The sequence below is a fragment of the Cardiocondyla obscurior genome, linkage group LG12, assembly GCF_019399895.1.
Source record: "Cardiocondyla obscurior isolate alpha-2009 linkage group LG12, Cobs3.1, whole genome shotgun sequence".
Classification (NCBI taxonomy): domain Eukaryota; kingdom Metazoa; phylum Arthropoda; class Insecta; order Hymenoptera; family Formicidae; genus Cardiocondyla; species Cardiocondyla obscurior.
The window spans coordinates 1,452,707-1,477,143 of NC_091875.1; the positions used below are offsets into that span (position 1 = coordinate 1,452,707).

At 39.7% G+C, this 24,437-nt stretch overlaps 2 protein-coding genes across 7 annotated transcripts in view; both read left to right on the forward strand.

The window, feature by feature from the left end:
• Sick (sickie) overlaps window positions 1-24,437 on the forward strand; it is a 127,434-nt gene that overhangs the window by 93,843 nt on the left and 9,154 nt on the right. For all 6 annotated transcript variants that reach the window (XM_070663886.1, XM_070663884.1, XM_070663885.1 and 3 more), the window contains 6 exons: window positions 3,181-3,516; window positions 3,693-3,920; window positions 4,085-4,502; window positions 4,647-4,788; window positions 6,130-6,368; window positions 6,500-6,651. In XM_070663886.1, coding sequence (XP_070519987.1) covers window positions 3,181-3,516; window positions 3,693-3,920; window positions 4,085-4,502; window positions 4,647-4,788; window positions 6,130-6,368; window positions 6,500-6,651 — 1,515 coding nt within the window. The remainder of the gene's footprint in view (window positions 1-3,180; window positions 3,517-3,692; window positions 3,921-4,084; window positions 4,503-4,646; window positions 4,789-6,129; window positions 6,369-6,499; window positions 6,652-24,437) is intronic.
• Window positions 7,077-23,831, forward strand: LOC139106864 (uncharacterized). Its single transcript, XM_070663894.1, has 2 exons — window positions 7,077-7,725; window positions 19,515-23,831. Exon 2 carries the CDS (start codon window positions 20,107-20,109, stop codon window positions 22,276-22,278), a length of 2,172 nt encoding a protein of 723 aa, XP_070519995.1. The 5' UTR covers window positions 7,077-7,725; window positions 19,515-20,106; the 3' UTR covers window positions 22,279-23,831.

Consider the following 24,437-nt stretch of genomic DNA (forward strand, 5'->3'; position numbering starts at 1 on the left):
CCAATGGATAATGAGCGTCTTTTATCGAGATAGGTTATATACAATAATCTTTCTTTCCATTAAAAGCCGACCCATTAATTATCCACCGTGCATTACGTGCGGCTGCAAATCGGTCATTTTAATAGCTTTGAAGTCTGTCGTATCGATATAAACGTCCCTTTTAACAATGATTATTATAATGAAATAATACCGGGGCTGCCTCTTCCTCGTTCCCTCTCCCCTTAATTTCCCTCGATGGGTCACTTACCGTAACTGAATTGTGATCTCGATGCCCATCGAGTTTAGTAATGATCGTTAATTAATTATTTGCAATTTTGTCCGCGATATGAATTTGTACGGAATAATGTATTTAATATCTAGCTTTCATCGTGGCATATATTTTCAAAGGTACAAGTATATTAAACAAGCGATTGCCTAATTATCATTTTTTAAATAACTATTTAAATTAATTTTCTTTATATTATATGTATAACTTCGTTTTAAACGCCAAAAATATTTTTTTGGGGTTCTTTTTTTTTTATATATTTTTTCTTTAAAGTTTTACTTCTCTTCTAACCGATGACGCAGTAAAAGGATTATAACGACGGTAACTTCTTCCTTGGGGGGACATCTTTATGTCGTCCTCGGATAATCCTCTCTCTAATCCGATGATATTGGACTATCGACTTGCTCAATGTCGCATAAGGCCCATTTCTAACGAAAGCTATCGGTACTCTGTATAACAACCCTTTTCGAACCACTTCGAGATAAGAAAATGGGAACGTAGGGAATACGACTCGCGTGGTCTTATCGCTGACCAAGGTAATATCTCTCCTTTGTACCCCTTCGAACCTAAATCAAGTCGATTAAACGGTGATTTAAGGCGAATAAGCCCACGGTGCTTCGACAATGATTCAACATATAAATTACAACATTGAAATCTTTCAGAAAAAAAAAAAGAAAGAAATGTAGACAGATTTTCTTTATGAATTTAATTATTTGTGTATTGTTAGACCGACATGGGTTAAAGGGCTCTCAACTTGCAAAGAAATTTAATTCCGTTTATAAAATCAATATGATCTCTGGACTCTTATCGCGACTTGGATCAACCAACTCGTTACTTCCGTGGCACTACAGTCCAGAGTGAGCGGGTGCAATATTCGGAGGGCGAGTACCTCCCGTTAGTAATATTATACGATGCGTTGGAGAAGTGGGGACGAGAGGGCCAGTGAGCTATGGATCGTCGACCCTCGCAGTCGGCGGTTAACGTTCGGATGTCTCGTACGTTACGTTCGGAATCGTAATCCGAAAGGCGCGCGGGGTGATAAAGCACTACCCTTTGTATTTTCCAGGGTGAAAATCGCAGTAAACGTAAATTGTCTTAATTGGCGGAGTAATATCAAGTATATCTTCGTGAAAGTGAAAATGGCGACGTAGGCGGTAAAGAACTACCCCTTAAACTGTCCCGCATAAAACATGAGAGAGCTTGTGTTGTTGATAGGGATTAATTAATGGATTAATATCGTAAATGGCAGAGAGGTAAAATTGTGCGTAAAAAATAAAAGTCGTAAGCAATGACGAAAAAAAAAATCTCCTAAGCTTTGCGGCAAGATTTTTAATTTCTTTAATCGATATTTATAAAAATTGCTTGTCGACAAAAAATATTAAGACTGATATCATTGAGAAATTAATTAACGCGTGCTAAAATTAAAATTTATAATTACAGTAGGACATTATTCATTGATAGGTAATTTTTTTTTTAGAAAATAAACTATGTAGCAGCTCTCGCTTTGAACCTAATAATTATTACATATGTACATGTACAGGTACATACGTGCACATAGAGGCGATTTCAATATGTTAATTCATGACTGCGGTTTAGAGCCTCAGAGCAATACTGATCGCTGATCAATTAGCTGTGACATGTTAATTTCACGAGGAATGCCAATTAATAATTTTCATTCACTATAATAATACGATAATTTAAAAGGAACTGAACAGACATACTTATATAAAAAGATAGGCGATAAAATAAAATTGCAATAGAGGGAAAAATGTTAGTGTGTGTGTAATTTAGAAAAGAAAATAAACCGAGCTTACGAATTTCTATTACGGAGAAAATAAAATGGTGAGTAGTCCTTCTAATTTGAAACGACTACTAGACGTCTTTACTAGGTGAAACGAAATAAAATCGTGCCTGTTGTAATAAAATAGCAATAAAAAGATAGATAATACCGTTAGATAATGATCTTCGTTCGAGAGCTATTCTCGAGACGCATCAATATAATTTGGATCGTTACTCAAAGCATCGCCATTTCATCATGGTTCATGTTGTACAATCGTAAAAAAATGGGATGTTTTTGCGGTAACGATTTTGGAAAATAAATCTTGGGTCGTGAAAGACTTTTGGAAAGCCATCTACTTGGAAGAGGTGCACTCTGTTTATTTGAACTCTCGCGCTCGGTTTACATGCCTCAAAGGCGCACGAATGTTTACTGTTATCTGCCAACAAAGTTGATTGTACGTACCTGGTGCGTGACGTTTTTCTAATGCAGCAAAAATGACAAATTTAGTGTTCAGGAATTAAATGTAAAAAAAAAAAAAAGCAATAAAAGAAACATAGCTTATTTTGTAAATTTGGTTTTTAATTTAGAATTTAACATTATTGAGAGAAAGTGGTTAAAAGTTGAGACTTTTTTGCCAGATGATTGAAAATAATCTTAAATAGAAAATGAATAAACCAACGTGCGTGCTTCTTTGCAAAGACTGACTGGTGGAAAAAAAATACGTCAAACTCGCGGATCCTTTGTCCCACGTTTATAGCCTTTCTACCATGTGTACGTTTACGATCCTTGCCTTAAAAGCCTAAATAGCCTTTCTGCCTCTACCTCTGTGACTCACCCGCGATTCCGCGTGGAGAAAGATAGGGGAAGGGCACACACCCTCGTTTCGTTTTGATGAATATTTTGGTGATCAAAGATTTCCCATTTTTATGCTGCATTTCGTAGATATTCCTATGTCGTTTAAAGGATCAGCTTTAAAATTATAAAAAAAAAAAACTTATAGAATTATTCGCAATCTTTAAAATACTTTTTTCCTAAAATTTTTATTTATTGTTGATAAAAATATGAAAGTATCTTTTCTAATATAACAATTTTGATAAAATATAATTTATTAAATATTGAACATTTTTATAAACAGAGAGTGCCGGGCGGAGGGAGTGTGATTGTGGGGGGTGGCGGAGGATCGGCCACCCCCCAAGGAGCGCAGCAGGGTAACAGTCACAATCTGATGTACCGAGTGGTAGGCTCACGTGGGCACCCTGGTGGCCATCATCCGCATGTAAAGAAATCCGACAGTTCTCAGCAGACCGAGAGCTCGGTCTTCAAGCAACAGCAGCAGCAGAATTCAAACGGCTCTGGCAGCAGTATTAGCTCCAACAGCCAGCAATGGAAGAAATACATCGAAGCAGGCGCCGCAAGAGAGAGAGACAAGGAGGGTGCGCCACCCAGCCCTAGTCCCTCTAGGAGATCGCAGGTGAGGCGCTCTAAAAAATATTGAAATCTTTCGTCTTTGCATCCTTGAATTTAATTTTTTTTTTCTTTATTATAAATAAATTTTGTATCAAGGAAAAGACAATGTTGTCTCATCGTTTTTATTATTTAAAATAACAATATTACTAGTAATGTCATGTATTAAATGTAAATGTACAGGATAAACATCGGAAGCAGACCATGGCCGAGTATGCAAATGGCGAAAAACCACAAAAAGTATCATCGGGCACGTCAACCAGCAATAGCAGTAAGGTTCGTGGGGTGCCGCAAAGCTTCGGCTATGTTAAAAGGCACAGTGCGGGTACCAGCTCCAGTCCGAATGGCGTTCAAAATGGCAGCAAGGACGCCACCAGGACAGCTCAAGTTAGTGCTGTGCCGAGGACCAAGGTAAAAAATTTATAATTACTGAAACGTACAATTGAAAATAAAGTCATTAAATGTAGAAATTTATGCAACAATTAGATTTTGTAAATCGAATATTTTACAATTGGTTTGAGACTGTTGAGATGTGGAAAAATTAAGTTTAATACCGAGTTATTTATTTGGAGCAGGTTAAGGTGTCCGGCGGTACACAAACATGCACTACGGAATTGCAAGCGAATTCCTCGGGATCAAATCAGGGTCATCACTACAAGAGTTACAGTCTTACAGGCCCCAGCGCTAGTCAACTCTCGCAATCAGTCCGAGATCGTCTCATGCTGGGTTCACAGAGCCTGCCGAAACCCGGTAGTCCAGAATTTGCTGCTCTTTTTGCGTCTGCTCATCATCGCGAAAGAGGAGCTGGCGTTGGACCAGCAAACGCGTCATTTTCACCCCGAGTATTGAAACCATCCGACGGCAGTCTCAGTGACACATGCAGTAATTACGCTGCAGCTGACCTTCAAGGCTTTTACGGTACACCCAACAGCCCTTACACTACTTCATGGATGAGACACAGCAACACCTATACGCCAAGTGGACGGTCTCAAGGTAATCAAAGTATTATAATTTTAAAAAATATATTTTAAAGTAAGAAATTATATACACGTACAGCATTCGCCATTTTTATAATTATTTATTTAAATATTTTTATTTCTTACGAACTGGTATTACAATATAATTTTTTTTTTCCAGGAATGGGTTTGTGCGAGGCGGATAGCGTTGAATCATTGGGCTCGCATCGTGCGAGCTTGACACATGCTCGTCTCCTAATGCATCAGAGGGATTCTACAGGGTCCCCAGCACCGCCCAGATTAAACAGAAGTAACTCTATTAGGTAAGAAATTTTTTTTTTTTTTTTTGGCAAATATATATTTTAATTTTTGTTTTCTCGGTTGTAAGAAATTTTTGGACTATTAACAATATTTTATTTTAATAAAGCAGCAGTCGAGGCCATGAAATAACGCAAGACAATTTGATTGACCGTTTTAGCTATCTAAGGGACAGGACATTCCCAAGGTAGTGCGAAAATACACTCAACGAGTCTGTTTTCCACGCATAAGTATAAATTAATATAGCTGTAAAATCGTGATACACATATACACATTTGAGAATTGCTCTCACTTAAAGCACCTAAAACTTTGCGAAAAGCTTGATATTAAAGTATTAAACAAATTTTTTTATTTTACAAGAAAGAAAAAAAAACCTGAAAAATTTAGAATTAAAAGTTATAAAAGATAGGTAGGTTTTATAAATTTTTCTCTCTAAAATTTTATTTTTTTAACATTGAAATCCAAGAACTAGATTTGATAAAGCATTTGTAAGATTCACGCAATCTTGCAAATATAATTCACAAAATGTATTTTATTCGTCTCCGAGATAATACATTGTGTTGATAGTTATTTGTCCAGCAGATTCTACGTTGCCTATTGTTGCCAAAGTTCGTCGTTTGATCGTGTTGCTTTTGCAGTATGCATGCGCGGATGCTTTATCAATATTCTGAGCAATGGAGAGCTATATTTCCGCTATATTCTCGTCCTTTCTACACGCGTTATCGTTGTAACAGTATTACGTAACTATTGGAGGATAATCTGGTTTGCTCGCGCGCGATCAAACGATACAATATTGAAATAAAAACTATTGATAATGATAATAAATTTGAATTGGATAGTGGATCGATAGCTCTTACTCGATTCCCGCAGAATTGAGTGTGCGCAATATTGCAAAACTGTCTCGAAGTGGTCCTTAACTTCTTGTCGAGTGCAAGTAAGCTTATCTTTTAATTAGAGGTTCCTTCCCGGATCAGCTAATTGCGCGCACACTCGGCAAGTAGACAAGGGTGTTCTCGTTACCGAGTCTATCCAAGACACTCGAGACTCTCCTCTGTTGGTTCAAACAGCACGCGACTGGTACTCTTGACTCACTCTCAGGTCGTTGTAAATCTTTTGTGACATAATATCGCCTTGCAGCTACTACTAAAATAATTTATCTACAACTTTTCCTAAATAATATTTGAATTCTATTTTAAGAAAGTCAATTATGTAAAAGTTTCTTTTTTTTAATCGATAAGGTGTTTTATATCGAAGGACGAACTTTTTGAAATTTATGTTAAATAAAGCAATCGTTTAGAAATGTCCAGGGAGAATTTAAAAAACACGTCGCATTTGTGTCTCCACAGGTCCACTAAGAGCGAGAAGATGTACCCGTCGATGCTGGCACGTGGGAGCGGCGCTTCATCTTCGGTGGGCGAGGAAGTCGGCATTGGCATGGGAGTCGGAGTCGAGCCGTATTACAGCGTTCCTGTGGGATCGGCAGGATGCGCCGGTCAGCATTGGTCTCAACCGACGTCACCGACACCCACGCACACCTCACGACAACCACCAAACTTGTATCAACACGTACACAAAGATGATGACAGTAAGTGGCATCATAAAAAATAAATTATAAAATATAAGATTTTTATGTAAAACAAAAAGAAAGAATTTTTTCGCAAAAATTGATTATGCCTTTAACCGTACAATAAAAAGTCTTTTGCGATATTGTTTCAGTTCACGGATCCTCGGTGTCTTTAGTGTCCACCGCGAGCAGTCTTTACAGCTCGGCTGAAGAAAAGCAGGCACACGAATTGAGAAAATTGCGTCGCGAATTGCTGGACGCTCAGGAGAAGGTGCATTCATTAACCAGTCAGCTTTCTACAAACGTAAGTACACAATTTGTAACTGCATGTTAAAGTGTTCGTTCTTCATTAATTGTTACGGCTGTTGGTATCTGCAACGATTGCGTGACGATTAATACACAGTCGTATCGTCGCAATTGCAGATAGCTATTAATTAACGCGTTCAGATCTGTCACGGTTGTAAGCCGGACACATGATGCAGTTTAGCTGCACGGAAACAGAGCAAATTGACGCAGATGATTAGTCGTAATTAATCGACAATTAGTAAGCTCACGAGTAGTCTCTAATAGCTTTGAATCTCTCCGGAACCTGTTGCGAAGATCCGCGTGGCTTGCATTTCGCTAACAAGTTTATTAACTTTTATTTATTTTACACTTAGTACATTTTAAATATTAAAATTGAAACTTTGTTCACTTCATAGGTATTTCTTGCTTTTTTTTTTTATTTTTTTTTTTTTAATAAATTCTTACAATTTTAATTTAATTTAAAACGTTTTATTTAAAAAATTTAATAACACAGAAATTATATTCTTAAACACTTAAATAAAAACGCTAGTTTAAAAAAAATGTAGAAAATGAAGAATATCGTGCGTTTGGAAAGGCATTTATAATCCCGGAAACAAAGTATTCGATATATCACGTCGATATCCAGTCGAGGATAAATAGTTTTAGTTTGAAAAGCGCGCGTGGTAGCGTGAGCGTGAATCGCGGCCACGCTTCTTTCTATTGGTCGACACGCCAAAACGTCGTGATCCCCATACTCGTTGCACCTGCAGCTAATTGGCCGTGATACCACGATGTTTCGGGTCGTCGACCAATCAGACGGAGCGTCACTCGGGCCCCATGAACCGCCACCAAGTGCAACAGATCGCGCTCCGTACGTTCGCGCATTCAGTTGGTGTCGAGATGCGCATTGCGTGGTGTTGTGTGTCTTGTGCCTCGTGATTTTTCCTTCGCGAATACGATCGCGATTCGAAAGTAGCTTCTTTTTCTGCGATCGAGATCGTTACGCGGTGATGTGCTCAAGAGGCTCGTCGACGTGCGGATTGTAGAGATGACGGATCTAAAACATCGACAAACGAAAGGATCGGAAACAGAAGTAAGCAATGGAAACGTTTGCCTCAGATCTATCGATTTTTTTTCGGATGCACGCGATGCATCAGACCATCCTCTGATACGTTATCGCGTATTATCATAGACAAGATTGGAATTCTTAAATATTTTGAGCATTGATACGTTATGGTGGTACGACTTTATCTTGATACGATTACATTACAAAAAAGAAAAAAAAAACAAAAAAAAAATGCGCGAGGAAATACGCACGTGCTTAACTTGAACGTCGACTTGTTTATGTAATGTAGTGCCGAAGGCAAAATTAAATTTATAAATTTTACTTAAGTAACTAATCACTGTTACGATTTAGATTACTTTTAATTCCGGTTGGGGAAGAGTTAATTAATTTTGTTTTATTAAGCATTTACAAAATATTATCCGTTTAATATTATTTATATTAATTGTTTCGAAATGAGCTAGCCGAATTGGAAGTTGAAAGTCGTCTGAATTAGAGGAAATCTAGGAGAAAACAAACGGTGACGTATATCTGATAACTCGAGCAGACTTTCCCAGATGATCTCATGGTCAATTTTAACGGACCCTCGATCTCGCGTTAAATTAGACGCCACGAATTCACGCGTTTATCTCACTGGTTATCGCGATGTTCTCTAACATAAGTATGCCGCATTTCTCTCGCGTTACCCTTACAGCACAGTAACCTCTTTGCTGTACTCTCGACATTCGAAGATGCTAACGTGCGGAATATCCATGATTCAATCACCCTAAAAATGCATTTTTTTTTTTTTTATTTTAATTAAATTCTCGTCTTTACCAAAAATCCATATAATTAAATTTTATTTCCAAATTTTTTCTCAAAACTAGAGAAAAATATATTAATCTGAATGTGATCGCGGTGATAAAATTTTTCTGTAGTTCCCTTGATCAACGGCTCGACTAACGCGCTAGTTTAGGTGTGATATGAAGATCGTTCGAATCAAAGAGGAAAAGTAATTGTTCGGGATCTCCCTTGTTATCCTTTGACGTGACTGAGATGCCGGTGTTGCGGTGAGGAGACCTCGGCCGAGGTCACAGGTCCGTTCGTCGCACTCTCGGGCGTGCGCGCATGTACGTATAAGGTAGAAATGAAGGGAATCCTAAGTCGTAGAGTTCTTAAGAGTCGTGGATTTTTGCGCCAAGCTGCATCGCGCATTCCCGACGCGTACACGTCGCCGTCGTCGTGTGCCATCCTCTTCGCTTTTTCTTTTTCTCTCGTCCGACCAGCTCGATTCTTAAAGAAATCGTCGCGTTATCGGTACATACAGCTCTATCGGCATCCCGGTACTTGGTTTAGCCATATACCTTCGCGGAACGAGAACAGCATCTCGACATGGTACGCAAAATCCGACAATAAGAAAGGGTCACAAAGTAAAGTTTTACGAGTGCATAGAATTTTCTTAAAAAAGAAAAATTAACAAATAATAATTTTACCTTTATCGAGACATTTTATTACACTCTTCGAACACTTGTAACTACGCTTAGAAATTATTTATCGGCGTAATACAGTTCTGTGTTCTGAAACTGAACGCGCTATATTATTTTGAAGTATTTTCGTTTCAATGTTGTAATTATCAAAATGCATTTGTCAGGGTTTTAGCTTGGTAATACTAGATCTACAGTGCAAAGTGGAAAACTAAATCTTGCTAAACGATCGGGCGTACCGTAAGAGGAAAACAATCGGTCTAATTAGATTTCTGGAGCTAGTATGCGCTATCCTTCTTCGATGTCGCAGATTGGCGCCAAGGAGAGTAGCGCATACAGTCGCAACACACACGCGCACGTGCACCTTAGCTAGCGTTGCACACTCTAATTGTACATTTAATTGCTCGTAGAACATAAATCGCCGCGGTGCGCTCGGCGAAGCGGAAAATCTAAAACGTTCGCTCGCTCGATCCAAAACGCGACCCGAATCGTTTCGTGCGAGTCTCGCTACATGATCGCTAATCGTCCAGATTTTTTTTTCCCTCCGACCGTTAATTGCACCGTAAACAAGCAAACCGCTGTTAATCCGTGAAAACGCAATCGTGGCGATCTTCTTTATCTTACCCATACAAAAGAAGCAACGAAGCTTCGGTTATTCCGCGTTGTAAAAATTCCACGCAGTTATTCCGATCTTCCGTAGAATCGCAGGCTTTCAATTAACATTTTAATTTATTTAACATTATTTTAATTTCGAAAAAAAGATATCGTCGAGTAATTATAAAAAAAAAAAAAATTTTAAAGTACGCAGAAATATTTTCTCAGGAATTTTCTTATATATATATATATATTGTTTTTTTTTTTTACTAGTCGAAAGTTTCAGCGTAACGCGAAAACGCAATGAACCATATCACAGCACTGAACCATGTCTGTAATTAAGGGTTTAGACAGCAAAATATCGGTAGATGCTCTCCGGGTCCGGAAGCTGGGCAACAGGTAGTAAGGCTTTGTAGAAACCGACCACTGCCCCGGGGAATTTGAGAAGATGATTGGCTCGTACGTGGAAATTTAAATCTCTGTTCAACCCGATCCCCCCTGTTTTACGATCGCGTATCACGCTGCCCGTTATCGTAAATCTTGTAGTCTAATTTCTAATGATAGGCCGCGCGCGATAGAATATATGCTTATCATATCCGACAAATATATCGCTATCGATTGATCGCATTACCGGCATTTACCACAAACATTTTTCCCGTGTTTTACGACTCTACAATTATGCCATTCGCCACTGATGCTTCTGGTATTCTTTAAAAGACAGACATAATTAGATAATCAGATTATAAATTCAAATATACCACAATTTTATTTATACTCGCGAGAAGCTTCGGAATTAATTTCTTTCAGCAAGAATTTTATTTTTAATCGAAAAATTTTATTTAATTTATGCGCGTCAGGTAGCGACCTATTCGCACAAGTGAGATGAAATTCTATATAAATTCTAAACGTTATCCTTTAAATCCGATTTTAAATTTACAACCACGAATCGGCTTACAAAAGTAGAACACAACGCGCGTCCCTCGATCGTAAACAGAATTTTATTGTCTGAAAGTCCGCAATAAAATTGAAATAATAATAAAAAAATAAATTTTTTTTCGGGAACGATATCTTATAAAAAGAATTGCGGATCCGAGTCCCTTCGACAAATCGCTGTCGTGAATTTACGAAAGCGATTAGCGAATATTCAGCGAAAGAAGAAATGGCAGGGTAAAAAGGTTCGGTGCACGCCGTCGTTGCCGATCTTTGCAAGACATTGTATCGAAAGCAAGAGGGTAAGCTGACAATGCGCACGCCCTATTTCGTTCTTTTGTGTCCAGGGTCCAAAGGCGCTGGGTAAGATTTACAACCTCGTCGTCTGACTCGGTTTATAGCGGTCACATTCGACTCCCAAAACGAAAGATTCTTTAAATCATTTTCCAAGAGCGTCGTCCTTCCAAAGAACTACGTTCATTGTAACGTTTTGCCATTTCGGTAGAACTCTAGGGTCCAGTAAGGCGGAATATTTTCTAGCCGATTTCCACGATGCGCGTTTGAATTTAATTAAATAACAAAAATAGTCCGCTATTACGTCGTATGTAAAAAGAATTTTAATTCTTTTAATTACATAGAAAGTTTCTAATAAGTACTCTCAATTAAATTCAATGCGCCTTTTGAAAAGAGAAACGCACGAAAAGAAAGTCTTCGTATCTCCCGGATATAAAGGAACTCCGGAACCCCCGGTGCTAATTGCAACTCGGAGTGACTCACGAGGCGAGTTCATTTAACGAGTGACTTCGTCGTAAAATGATTACGTCACTTCCGATCTAGCCTTCGATAACTCGGGGTGTTACGACACCTTGACCATGTGGCGCGGAAACATTTCTCGATCCAGATACCCGGTCAGATTGATTTTCAGAGTGCGATTAAAAGATCGCCCGAGTCGCGACTAGACAGCCAGCTAGCTTGATTAGGGATAACGTCACCCTGCCCCAGATACTTGGACCTCGCGATGTTTGCATACGTACGCGTCGCATATATGACCCGTGCATACCATATTAATAATTCAATCACAACGACGATGTTTTTCTCGCGATATCTTGGCGGCCAACGAGCGTACATGCTTACAATTAAGACACGTAATGCGAAAATTTCTCCACTTGCTCGCTTCATTACGTCGTGTGTCTCACTGCTCTTCTGAGATTACGCACTTGCATTGTATTTGGTCGATCGAGTGCCTTAAAAATTATTTGTAAAAAATTCAACGGACACGTTAGTCCTATTTTTTTTATTCCTACGTTTTTAATTCGGGCTTTAATTGTTTGAATATTACGTAACGTGTTAGTATTTTTTTTTTTTTTTTTTTTTTTTTTACGTACTGTGTCTCAAAATTTAAATGCGGTACAGCTTTAATTGAAAATTTGCCATCTAATTGGTAATTCTGTCGAGCATCGGATTCCTTTTTCTTCTTTTTTTTTCCACTTTTGCGTAGACGATCATGCAACGTATATATTTCCATTAATTAATCTGTAATCTCTAGCCGCGCCTACATGCTGCACACATTACGCAGAGTAACTAATCACAAATAGTAATCGGCATCTATTGCCATCGATATACGTATACGTGTATTCGTATGTGTGTGTAGAATATTAAAATTAAATTGGGTATTAAACATTAAATATCAAATAATGCATATTAATTAGTGCATTAATAATAAATATATTAATATTAGATTTAATGTTATATAAAATATACATATAAATAATTAATATTGAAAGAAAGTTTCTGCGTAAGCGAAATTTTTTAGAGCGGTACTATGAAATATTAAATAATATGTTGAACATTAAAGTTCCTGTTTTCCTTTAAAAAAAAAAAAAGCATTCTTTACTAGAAAGGGCGGTGAGGTACATACACGTCTTAGGCGAATCATGAACTTAAAATGAAAGACAGCGTGTAGTGAGGGCACGCGTGGGAGTTCCGTTAATCCGCAGGACTTGCAGAGAGACGGGTCCATTGGCGCAGTCAGCCATAAATTACGATCATTATTATCCTCGCGGTTCTCCCGCAAAACGACATCCAGCAGCACTCTCTATCTCGTGAAACTTTTACGGCCAGTTTCGATATTTTTTTTTCCCTTCGACAAAATGTCTCGCAATTTTTACTTTCATGGCTGGATTTTATGATTCAATTCGAATATAGATTATTTCGGTGATAAGTAAAGTCGATAATCAAAAAATCAGAGGCATGCTTATTTCAGAGTCGAAAAATAAGTAGATCGACAGGAAAGAAAGAGAGAAATTTTATTATTTAAAAAGTCAATACATTTATGTGTGTTTTTAATATTTTAATATATTTTTTTTTTATCTTTTATGATATTTTAACGTTGTAATATTTTTTTATCGTTGTAAAAATATTGAGCTTTTTGGGAAAGAATCCAATTGTGTTAAAAACTATTGATCGGACTTTACGCCATTGAGCCCGAAGGGTTTAGCCCGGATCCTGCAGTCTCTCGTGACGAGTACGTACATATCAACCTTATCTTTTGTAGGCATTTTTTTCATAAAGCAAAGACGGTCCGGATCTCTGACTTCCTCGAATCTTTTTTTTTTTATTATTATTTATTTCGATATCGATGCCGGATCAATCCTAATTCGTCTTGATGGCGAATCAGCCATCCAATTATCAAAACTTAAACGAAGAATTCTCGCATTCTTTACGATTGCTCGATTAATGGAAATGGATTTCGCGAAGAATATAAAAAATAAATAAAAAAAAACATTCCGAAGACGGGCTTTCAGCTCGACGAGAATTAAAGTCGTTTCATTGATAATATGAATAATCCGCGGTTTTTAAACTCTTATTTATGTGCCAGCCTAGGATAGCTTTAGCACTTTGATCCAAATGAATTACTTAGACCCTCGAGTGCTTACGTCGTTAAATCTTATACACCGAAATCTCCTCCGAATTTATATGTCCTTGAATCCCGAGATACTCGCGCGGAGAAATGCCGGGTGGTTTAACAACGGAGAGAAGCTGCGAAAAGTAGAGACGTTCGTGAAGGCGGACGTGCGCGTTCAAGGCGGTCAGTTAATGCCCGGCATTAAGAGGAGAGACAAAAGGCGAAACAACAGCGCGACTTTTAATAAGTAGGGCTGCGGGATTGGCCGGGTAGTTGGCTCCAATCAAGCCTCTGGGTCTCGACGTCTGAGCCTCTACGGGGGCATTTGCCCGTTCGTGCGCACGTTACGTACTATCTGGCCCCGTGAATTAAACCCACGATATTAAGACGAATCATTATCGCCGCACTTATTATTATCGCTGCCATCGCGTCTTCATCTTCGCTCCCGGTCCCGGCTTACGCTCGCGATCCTTTTGCCTCGCCGCTGAGCTTCGAATAGATCTGTGCAACGATGAGCTTCACGGAAATAACCATTTCTGCAAATGCGCCGCTCTTGCGTGACCGGTTGCTCCTTGAAACGTGTCGCCAAGCAGGAGCTTTTATCTTCCAAGAGCCTGCGCGATGAAATCGCGCCGGTGTTTCCGCGCGAGAAAAAAAGAGAAAACGTGAAGCGAGATTGTTTTAGATAACGTCAAGTCCACGTGACGTGCGTAACAACGCTCTCGTACCGCATCTGTATGCACGCACGTCGCAATCAGAGCAAATATCGTCGCTGCGCGGGCTCATTTGGTCGCTGACGTGCACCGATTTTCCATTCCGTTGGCACTCGAGATTTTTTTTTTTTTTTTTTTTTTTTTATCGCGACCGGCCTTGTCTAGCGGACGCGCGATTTCTGTAGAACACAAGAAACGGACGGCGCGCGATCTTGTCGGGTTAAATCATCGATCGATTGGTATCTTCCTTGAAAAATAAGTGGCGTTAATCGCCGTGACGATGCGATTACATCACGCGGCGTATCATTTAAATTTTATATTGTAATTCAACAGCGGCATAGATACTACATTGTTCTAAAATCGTCTCGCTCGTAATGAATTATGGTTGATTTATGGGCACGAAGATCTCTCAAAACTGTGCCCATTAAACCTGCCTTTACTTTCCTTTCCGTTACGAAACGAGGATTATTGTATTCCATTCGTTACTGTCTCATTTTTAATTTGTCTCACTCAAGACTACATTTATCTTCTTTATTAGTCTCGTCTCCCCCCTCCCCCTTCTGTACTTTTTAACATTCAGAGGTTTATCCAAGGATTAAGAAAATTGCAGAATTCTTCATCGTACCTTAACCCGCAACAGATCTCAATCTCGTGACGTTCTCAACGTCTCATTTCGTACCGTTACGATCGCTTCGATACCGCCGAGGCGGAGAGACGTGACTTCTCTGCCTCTTGGGGTATCGATCATCGGCTGAAAAAGCGGAAGACTTAGCTAGACGGGACAACGAGTTCTCTCGGCGCGCGGGCTTCGATTCGATAAATCCCGATTTGCTCGGCGCGCCGAGACCGAGAGATCGTCATCTCGTCTATTTGCGGTTTCTTGCCGCTTCGAGGCAGGTAGTGGTAATCGTCGTCGTGTAACTTCGCGTACGGTGGCGGAGCACGGCTTCCCCGTGATTTATGAAGGCTGTTTTACCTCGCAGACTCCCGTACAACGACATCGCCGCCTCTCCCTCGTCGCGTTACGTAAACGACGTTTACAACGTCGGGCACCGCGATTCTCCGCGAGATACGTCGGCATTTATCTCACTCGAAACTACGCGAAATTGCGCTTTAATAATACACTCCGCGCGTCTAATCCGCTCCATTTGCTACCGATAATGCAGCCGCGATAAAATATCGCGATAGTCCAGATCAATGCCACAAAGGGGCAAACAAAACGTTTCGCAACAACACGGAAGCCACAATGTAATCGCAACAATGCAATTACGATAGAGACACGTTTATGGTAGATTCGTATCTCGATTAAACGCCGCACATTGTCGAACTAATCGGAACTTTAAACGCGATACTACTTTGTGCTTTTAATTGTACAATAAAAGTTTTTTTTTTTTTCTCTCTTTTTCTTTTCCTTAGAGTTTCACATTCCGCGAATGGTAGCGCATTAATTATTTTACGACGATTTTTCGCCTCTTTATCCGAGTAGTGCAGCCATCCGATTATTTACATGCGGGCGCATCCTTATCCGATGCAGATGTTCCGAATAATCAACGCAGCGGTGTCGATTGCCGCACGCTCCTGTCGTGCCCTGAAAGCAAATTACGGATTCACGCCAGCGTGCGCCTTGCGCCGTGCGCCGAGAGACCGATGTTGCATCTCGTCGCGAGAGAGTCTGTAATTATTTCGTCGAAGTTCTTGCGCACGTCGACGGCCGGCCGACGTCCTCTTCACGCGAGGGCTCGATCCCGCGATCGTTGTCGCACGAGCCAACACAGCCGTCGACTTTTTCCCCTCTCATACTTTATTCCTTTTGCCCGTGCAACGTATAATATGACGTATAATAAGTACTCTGCGAAAAATTGCACGTTGCACGGGTTACAGATGTTGCGAAAAAGGAATTTTCTATCCGGCGGACGTTAAAAATTGCGGGGGACAAATTTATCCGTGCAGTAAAACATAATATCGCCGTAATTTCGAACAGATTTTGTACGTAACTTTTATTACAAATGCATACAGATTTTTACTTGCTGTTTAAAAAGTTATGAAATAATGGAAGGAAACTTTGAGAAAATTTACGCTCTTTTTTTTTTCTATATTGTCTATAAGTGGTAGTTTTGATTTGTTTTATTATTCAGGATACTTAGTTCTCAACGTACACTTGTTAATGAATATCTCGGTGGGAAAACGAAAAATTACGATAACGAAACGACAAGGAAGAGGTGTACTTACTGTAACGAGACAAGACGTTCGCGACATATCGACGTCTACGGGTATATTAATATTTATGAGGCTTCGCCAAGCGCCAAAAGGAACGAGACAACTCGTCGCAGAGCAAATGCACCTGCGTTACACGCGTGCATGCGTATGCACGCGTGCACACGGAGGACAAAGCCTCGTCGCGGCCCCGCGGATGTCGTTTCGCGGAAGAGGGGACGGAACTTCCTTCGTACAATACACGCGTGACGTGCAACTTTTATTCGCTTAATGACCATCGTTTTACACTCCCTTTCTCTTAACAGCGTGCCTCTTCGTTTTCGCACGAAGGAAAATTTCGAGCGTCCAAGATCACCTCGATGAACCCCTCGCGAAAACCAGTAAATCTAGAAACTTGAGAAAGAGGGAAAGAAAAATTATGCAGTTCTTTTTTTTTTCTTTTTAATAAAAATTTCCCGGAAACGTGTTTCTCGCTCATCCGCGAAATCTCGTCTAGATCTCACGGCTCGATTTGTGTCCCGGAAGCTGCGTTCTCGCAAGAAGTTGCCGCGAACTGTTCGCAGTAAAGTTGAATGTAAAACGTGAAACCGTAAAGGCAGAACGAGTTACGTCGAGATGGAGAGTGAAGGAAGAGAAAAGAAAGAAGGGGGGAGAATTTAATAACCGCTAATTATCCGAACGGCGAAAGGTTCGGCAATGGCCGTACCGTTCTAATTTTTCGTGCGAGTTGTACGATTTTTTTTTACTGACTTATATACTTAAATATATGGTCGATCCGAGGCACGGGAATATTTTGTGGGTTTTGTAGAGCGCTCTGTTCTTGGCACAAAATGCGACAAGAATTAATATAAATGATATAATTGAAGTGCTATCTTTTAAGTGCGCTTTAAAAAAAAAGAAAAAAAAAAATGTGACTACAGATAATTTCTGCCTCGCTCTCTTTTCACGCGTTCTGGTTTCGCGTGGCACGGTCAGCCTCGCAATAACGATCACAAAGTGTTCTCTTTTGCCCGTGGCTTCCGAGCCGTGTCGACCTCGACGGCCGTTTCCCAACGAAGGAGAGTTGTATATCATCCGCAGGACGTTTTGCGATCGTCTGAAAGTATCCTTCCGCCGCAACGTTAATTGAATCGCGTGCTTTCGAATGGAAGTGAATTATCTAATCGGCCGTTTTTCCAATCCACGTTGTTCCTGTAGAAAGAAAGAAACCAGTTGAAAAATCTTTTGATCGAAACCAAAAAGAATTGTTTGATAAAAGGGTTGCCAAGTCGAGATATTTGTTTCCATATCTTACATGATTAAAAAAAAATTTTTTTCTAATTAATTTGATTTTCTTTTTCTTTGTTTTTTCTTTCCTTTTTTTCGTAAAAAATTGCAATCTAGATAAAATTTTTTTTTTTTAATAAAATAATACCAATTTCAGAAAATCAGTTTTTCTTCACGCAGTCTCGTAAAACCGTTTATTGGCAATTTTGCGTGCTGTCATATCTATCATCCTGTTGCTGCTTCTCGTCCGCGAGACTATAAGCGTTGTAAATCGCCTGTAATGCCTGTCGTTACATTACGCGCCTACGAGCCGCGTTAACGACCGAAAAAGCGAGTGACAGCCTCATGCTAATCGACGACAAGATGAACTTTGATTACATGACGAGCGAAACGGTGCTTCAGATAGTACGTGGTGTGTTAATAAATAAATTCAGACGAATGCTAATGGACTTTATGCTAATTACCGACCCGTCAGAAGTAAATTTACCTGACTAGAATTTTTTTTATCCACGATATAACAGTTTTAAGAGTTTTAGTAAGTTTTTTTTTTTCTTTTAATTAAACAGAAAATTAAAATGTTATTTCAATAATGTTTTCCAACAATGTAGACATTTTTGTACGAGTAATACTTACGTTTCTTACAATCTTTTATCACCACGAACGCTATAAACTTTACTGTACTAAACGAAAATGTAGAAAATATAATCTTTAATTGGCAAGTCGCCAATTATTCATATGGATAACATCGAGCCTTGAATTCCGGATTCGTAAGCACCGCGGTAATATTAATTAATTGATCGGTTAACATTTCTTCGCATAACCTTCCAGCTAATTATTCTCTCTGAATTTCCACTTTACGAAATAAAATTAATTAATCATCGGCGCATACATTTATCCTGAAACCGATTTAGTTCGAACGACGAGACTGGTATCGCTCCCGCGTGGCTTTTTCTCGCCAGATGGTCTTAATTATTATCATACAAGAGGCGCATTTTCAGATGCTGCCAGAAGACTTTATCGCGCCACGCTCGTCACTCGCTGATAAGTCAATACGCTCTCGATGATTCCGGGTCAATTTAGGTCATCGGGTCTTATTATAGCGTTCAACTTAAGCGAGAACCCGTGAATTTTTTGGTACCGAATTAACTTTTTAATGAGTTAGTTAAATACCTTTGCTACTTTTGTTATTAGTATCGAGATAAACTTGAGAGTGACGGTAAAGAAAAACTTTTTCGCACAAATAACTAATAGTACTAACGATCGATCGAGGAAGTAGTTAGAATCGAAAATTATTATAGGCACAGCTCAAGAGAAATTACGTCATCGGTTCTTGAGACCCGAATGCGTTATCAATATTACTGTTACGACAGCTGCTGCTCCACTAAACGCAGCCTCGTGCACGCGTTCTTCTCTTTAAACAGTCGGTTACTTTAACAACGCGCTGGCAGATCGTTCGTCTTGTTTTGTACTAAATTTTGTTAAGCCTTATTTAAACCAAAATTAAAATAAGATTAAAATGATATAATAAAAAAACAGATAAGTAATAAAAGTTAAGCTGAAGTAATTGAGGAAATTTTATATTTCTTAGAGATTTCCTAAAGTATTGTATAATATAAAAGTAAAAGAAACATAATCGCGAACGTATCAGAGGAATGAGCTTCGCTAGTTGCGTCGGCTCTTACATCGATGTCCAGGCAAACTGTTTCCGAAGCAAATAATGAATTATTCATACAGAGATCCGTGGCTGAAATCACGAGGAAAGGTCGCCAAGTGAATGATCCGTGATATAAGAAGACTGCAATTTTTATTATCAGTGACGTGATCAATCAAACTTCATCAAGAAATGTGCCTCAGGATGCAAAACGTTGGAAAGTCCATCGACATAAATCTCATGTTTCGAAAGACAAACACGTATACATGGCAAGTGCAAACGTATTTTTTTAAGATTAACGTGAGACGTGAATTCAATTAAATTCGCGAGTATATCGTAAACTGAACGTTAAGTTATATCACCTGTAAAGTTAGATTTGCGATGTTTGAGAAAAGCAGTTTCTACAGTTCTTTTCAAAATTAAAGAGACATGTCTTTTGCCATCGGTGAAAAATAAAACGCGGAAGAATAAATATTCTATTTTTAAGTAAAAAAGAAAAGAAAAAAAAAATGAGAAGTTGTCGAAATTGAAAAGAGAAATATCTACAATATCTTTGACTGTCATCCTCTTCAGTGCTTTCGAGCCGCGCGGGTGTGTATTCTATAAAATATTATCATGTGAACCCTCACAGGCTTTACACGTCAAAGAAAGGGTCCTCGTAACAGTTCGTTGAAGATGGATGTGAACGTGTGCTCACGCCGCGTTCACGACGGCTACGCGACTATAAGATCGCGCGGCAGACCGCGTGCCGTCTATCGTTCGGACTCCGAGGAGTTGTTGAAGGAGGCAGGTGGGCCGTACGCTCTGCCGCGCCTTTCCAACTTCCGGGTAGCCTCGGAAGATGCGCGCCAGGTGCCTAGATGGGCCGACCTTGGTCAGGATCAGCCGTTGATCGAAAATTACGGCACTCTGCGTGCCATCAAATCGCGGGATTTCGTCGAAGAGCCGCGCAAGGTAACGCTGAAGACGTTCTCGCGGCGAGAGAAAGTCGGCAACAATTCAAGGAACAGCGTACCGTCGGCGCAGAGCAGTCTTCAGCGTCTGAGGGAGAACAATGATAAAAATTCTGAAGCGCAAAAGGGCGATCATCAAGCTAATACCAATTTCTTCGGCTATTACGGATGGAAACCGGAGGCTTGCGATCAGAGAGTTTACGATACGGTACCGGTGGAAGATAATTCAAATCTGAAGCCCTTCTGCGTCGTCGATACGTCTCAAGAAAGCAGTTTCATTAACATTAATAATAATCGATGCGACGCGTTTAAGGACGTTGAAAATCTCAACAATCGCTCTGCAAAAGATTTGAAGAGCAATAGTATTTTCACAAACAAGGACGATTCTTACCTCGAAACGGAGAATGATAAGAGAAAGAGCGCTCAAGTTTTAAAAAATGATTTGGAGTGCACTAAACGAAGATTTGCCAAAGATCACCAGCCCATTTATGCGGTTCCGCAGGTGTTCTCCAAATCCAGACGCGAACGTCGTGTGATCGTAGTTGACGGTAACTACGTTCCCAGTGGCGATCTATACCGAACAACGGCCAAGTACATCGAGGACATCAATCGGAATCTAGCGGAGATCGACAAAAGTTACGAAGTGATGAAGACGAGCCCTAGAACTTACGGAGTAATTAACAGAATTGCTAAAGGCGAATTGCTACCGCAAGATCAATCCGGAAATCTTTTCGGGTACGTAAGAAAGAGAAATATGGCGCCCATGCTGCCGATCAGCGCCGATATAGACGAAGTCATCGACGAAAAGAATGAAAAAGAATCCAGGAAGGACGTCAAATGCCATCGCAGGCCGAATTCCAAGGGTAGACTTCCCCCCAAAGTCCTACCGAGATCCTCGTCAATTGAGAATACATCCCGACATTCGACGGGATCCACCACTGCTTCGTCAAGCAAATCCACTGAATCCTTGTACGCAATCAGCGAGTCCTTGACGGAATTACCGAAGATTTGCGACTTTCAAAAACGAGATTCCGCGTGGAATAGAATTTCCCAGGAGCAAGTATTGAGAAAGGGCAGCTCGCAGAATCATTCGAAATTTAATATCGATAAGGATATTTCGAAGAGAGGCAAATCCGGCTTGGAAGTCAAGGATTCGTCGTCCTCGACAGACGACGAAGCTTCGAAGGATCGATTGCCGGTCACCAGCGCGGTTCGCAGGAATCGCTCTCGAGTCGACCAGGAAAAATCACTATTGAAGAAGGAACGAGCCTCTAACGAGGTTCTGGAGAGGATTTCGGGCAAGTTAGAACAGGTGCGATCTATGGAGAATCGTTTGAAGGATCGTCGATATGGCACGCTACCCTCGAGAAGACCTAAAATATCTTCGAGGCCGCTTCACAAGTCGAGTGAAGATGTTCTCGACGGCGAAAGGTTCTCTCAAGACGACTCCGTTCTACAGAAATCGTGCTCGAATGATAACGACGTCGGTCGAAATCAAAACGCCGACGAAAGCCTCGCGGAAGTTCAATCGGATTCCTTTTATAACATGGACGCCACCGAGGTGATTCTCAAAGGACAGCTGGAGCGATCCAATCGCTTACAGCGGGAGGATCTATTTCCCAGAACTAGACACAATTCGTTAGAGTCTAAGGAAGTGGACAGCAAGATTCATGCTAGCGCTTTCGCTACTCTGCCGAGAAGAGGGAATCTCGCGAAGGATCAACCCGATTCTCTTAGAAGATTCTCGGGGAACGGGCCGATCTTGGAGCCATTATACGAACATGCGGTTAGTGATCCTGTGAAACCACGAGGAACGGAGAGTGTGATACCCTGGTGGGAGCTGGCCACCAGGAAGTACAGGCACCGCAGTTGCCCATCCTTACAGGTAAATTGAGTATCGTCGGCGGGCCGCGTTAATTAAGGACGTGCACTTCGAAATTGCGGTCGTACCCCCGTGACTTTAAGTCAGTAGCCCCCGATGCGAGAATTATGATAATGACAATAATTACGGAAAAGATGTGCGCGCGTTAAAATGGGACGCGCGAATAAAAATGAGAAGTACTTTATTTCCGAGAAACCAAGTTCTACACGACAGAGAAGCGTATAATTAAAATTTTGTAAAAGTATGCACTTACTCAATCCGGTCTGCTCGTATGCAGGGAAGATGGCTAATTTAACGGGAGTTATTAAATATAAATTTACAGCAAAGTATAGCTAGACGCGTAACGAATTTAATTTTTTTTTCAAGCCCGTTATTTTACTGTAAATAAAATTTATTGCATTAAACAGTTATTATTGAAATGAAAACGATTAAAGTGAAATTAATCGGACGATATAGCTGCATTGAAAGAAATATTGATACTTAATAAGAAATAAGAAAATAGTACATATAGTAATAACGCCTTTGTGTCTCGTCTGTAAATTGTCGCGCAGATACATTAATCAGAGTGCATCGACTCCGAGCGGTTATAGCGATATATATAGATATGATTTGTTCGCAGCGTCCGTTGCGGGTAGTTAAAGCAATGAAATAATAAATTCGATAATGAGGCCTTGTCGTTGAAAATTGAGCTTGCCACATTCCGTCAATGCATTCAGAAAGACGGACAGCGACGCGCGATAAAGCGTAGGTCGACAATACTCCACTCGTAGTCCCGATTGAATAATTATGCGCGCATACTTCGGCACTCTTTGTAATCGTGCCCTGCCCCGACGACGATGACAATGTGGAATCGTCAATTGAAACCAGACTATTACGTCCTCCGTCTTGCGACGTGTCGATACAAACATTTCTAAAATTAATTCCTTTTAAGTTACTTTTTATTTCTACATTCAGACTTTTTTAACTTTTTTTTTTTATATTATTATTATTAAGCAAAGTATATAAAGTTTTGATTCCTCGTGATTACGTTTGAATAATAATTATTATTTAGCTCAATTTTAAGACTTTTGCTATTTGTTATAAATAATGGTTTGTAAAAAATATAATCTTTATTCGCGTAATTATTTTCTATTGAGAACAAAGTGAAGAAAAGTAGCTCGCGATTATCGGAGACCTCGCGGGAGCAATTGCACAATTTGCTTGCATCAAAAGCGATTGGTCAATCGCGAATTTTATTCTCTACTATGTATCCCGTTTTCTTATGCAATTTACTTTTTCGCGGTATCGAAACTCGGTAACCGTGCTGATTAACACATCAGTTTTAGTCTCCGGAGCTCTTTGTACGACACGCCTCTTGCTCACTTTCTTTATTCAAGTCGTTGCTTAGAATTGCTTAGAATAAACAATTGATTATTGCAATATTCACTCGTGATGTAACAAACTTTACATATATTTTAGAAAATGTTACTTCTCAATTTTTATCAATGTCAATGTTATTGTCAATGATTTATTTTAATCTTTCTTACTTTGTGTACGTCGTACACATTTTTATTCTTTGCAAAAAAAAAAAAAAAAAAAAAGGCTTTTCCTACTTAGAAAATGAAACCTAAAAACAGACGCTTCTGTTAAAACAATTTTCGTGAACTGCGATCCTATTTCTTTTGGTCTCTCTTTCGGGTCGAAACGTTCAAGAGAGGTTTAAACGCCACGTGGTAGAAGGACATAAAACTGTCACTAGGATTTGTGACAGACCGTTGTATTATAAACACCCTTGCGGGATTCCTGCCTTACCCGTTTCTAAGGAGGAAAAAAGATTTACGAGTTCTAGGGGGTGCACTTTCAGCCGGATATCGTATGTAAACACGTGTCCTTTCGTATACATGATATTCTCAGGTTTTTCTTTTAAGTTTTTAAATATAATTATGCTTTTTCCCTCTTATTTTTTTTTTTTTTTACAATTAATAGCATTAATCACAATATTTCATTCTTTATAAAATAAATTAGTAAAATAAAGTTTTTTTTTTTTTATGAAATATTTCAGAAATATATTTCCAAAGAGGAAAGACTTTGAAAACACATGTTCGACACGAGAAAATGTAATTCGAGTCCTTGGCCCTGAAAATGTCCTTGTGGCGTTAATTATTAAGTACATTGCTGACCCTCGCCATCCT